A 2004-nucleotide genomic window follows, 5' to 3' on the forward strand; every position below is an offset into this window, starting at 1 on the left:
TTTTTAAACTAATAGATCTTCAACCTGTCAGCTGGGAGATCATTCGGCTCCCGGGGTTAGGTAGCCCAGAGTGTCATCGAAAAGTCGTTAGAGATTGGTGCGATTTCTAATTTTTTAAAATTACTCTCCTTGTAATTGTGTGAGCCCCCGGTGCCTGAGGAAGCGGAGAGAAGGCAGGGAGGGGATGGGCGGGCAGGGAGTCTGCGATTTGGGGAGGGGGCGTCTCTCCGGCAGCGAGACGGCGCGGGTCCCAGAATTACACGGAGGCGAAGAGAGTGGCTCCGTGATCAAGTGCGCGCGAGCGGCCACGCAGGCGGGAGAGCGCACAAGCCCGGGGATTTGCCGCAACCCTCTCCTGTAGCGAATGCAAGTAAAGCAGGCGGCCGAGGACGCGCAGCGGATTAGAACAATATTTGCCCAACATGACGAAGAATACTGAGGAGAGCCGAGTGCCGGTCGCTAAAGAGGCTCTTGAATATAAAGTTGGGCGCTCGAGAGCTCTCGAGCGCTAATGGCATATCCCGCCACGGAGACCGAGTGACTCTGACTTGGCGACGCACGATTTCTGATTAAATCCGAGGGTGGCTTCAGACACCTACTTTTACAAAGAGAGATGGGGGGACCAGGAGAGCGAGGGAGGAGGCGGTAGAACAGCCCAACGGCCGCAGCCTCTTCTCGCCTCCTCCCTTCCAATTATCCTGTCGGCTCCCTCCACTCGGCGGCTGTGAAATCGTTCTAATCTGCCAGATCTCCGCAGCCGCTGAGTCCCCAAATTGGGGGGATTCGAGGCTGGATTAGTGCATCGGGTGTCCCCCAACCTTCTGTGCAGAAATTGTGTAGACTTTGCATTAAGGCTTCTGAGGCGTCTTCCCCTCCCCGGCACACATGGGGGGGGGGGTGGGAGGTGGGCCTCTTCCTGGTTCCTAAAGTCACCCACACCCAGGGACTCTGGCCCATCTGTGTACCAGCCTCTCAGAGCCCACAGGGACAGTTTATGGATTTCTAAGGCCAACCAGGTATTCGATTTAGGAAACTGCCGGCGATGGAGCATGCCTCAAAATCGTCCCAAAACGAAATTAGAACTTTGATAGGGGTCAGAAGCAAGGAGAGTCCCTCAAGAGACAGCCAGGCGCCCTCAGAGGTGGCAGCCAACAGTATTATGTCACCAGACCCTCCGCTGTGCCTCCGTTACTCAGTTATGGGTAGGACAGTTCTGCCGTCTAGGCCAGGGCTGCAAATACTAGTAACCAACCAGCCCCTCTGGTCTCTAACAAAATGGATCAGTCTTGACCAAGTAGGGCTCGCCCAGCACGGGCCTCTCTAAGAGGCAGCGCAAGCTGCATCCTGAGGAACGGAGAGCCACTGGTCTCAGAGCCTCCTGGCTCTGCCTCTGTCTCTCTCCTGCCCCTGCTCAGAGGCATTGGGATTCCCCCAGATGTGTCCTCATTCCCCTTAGTGCAGGAGGCCCGGGGGACACGAACGGCCCCTGGGAGGACTCTAGCAGCCAGCCGTGATCCCTCTCTCAATCCCTGCACGACTCTCTCTCAGCTTCCTGACAGCTTCTTTCCTCACCTCTGAACCGCTGCAGCTCCAAATGTGGGCAACCTGGAACTGCTGGAGGCCTTGGGGATCATAAAAACGGGAGTCGAGGGGGGCACTCAGTGTCTCCTCCCCATCCTCACCTTGTGCTTCTCTCCTTCCTCATCTCCTCTCCCTTCTCCAGTGTCCACCCCACTTGGCCAAGGCCGAGTCAATCAGCTTGGTGGGGTCTTCATCAATGGGCGACCCCTGCCTAACCACATCCGCCACAAGATAGTGGAGATGGCCCACCATGGCATTCGGCCCTGCGTCATCTCCCGCCAGCTGCGTGTCTCCCATGGCTGCGTCTCCAAGATTCTCTGCCGCTACCAGGAGACCGGGTCCATCAGGCCTGGGGCCATCGGTGGCAGCAAGCCCAGAGTGAGTGTCTCTGCTGCAGAGCTGACAGTCAGCCTTCCCAAAGGC

The 2004-nt window shown here is 57.5% G+C and overlaps 1 protein-coding gene across 1 annotated transcript in view; it reads left to right on the forward strand.

Moving 5' to 3' along the window:
* Nucleotides 1-2004, forward strand: part of PAX7 (paired box 7) — a 143682-nt gene that overhangs the window by 48802 nt on the left and 92876 nt on the right. The window contains exon 5 of the mRNA XM_023523049.1: nucleotides 1724-1959. Within this exon, the coding sequence (XP_023378817.1) occupies nucleotides 1724-1959 (236 nt within the window). The remainder of the gene's footprint in view (nucleotides 1-1723; nucleotides 1960-2004) is intronic.

This window comes from Pteropus vampyrus, unplaced genomic scaffold (genome assembly GCF_000151845.1).
Source record: "Pteropus vampyrus isolate Shadow unplaced genomic scaffold, Pvam_2.0 Scaffold374, whole genome shotgun sequence".
NCBI lineage: Eukaryota > Metazoa > Chordata > Mammalia > Chiroptera > Pteropodidae > Pteropus > Pteropus vampyrus.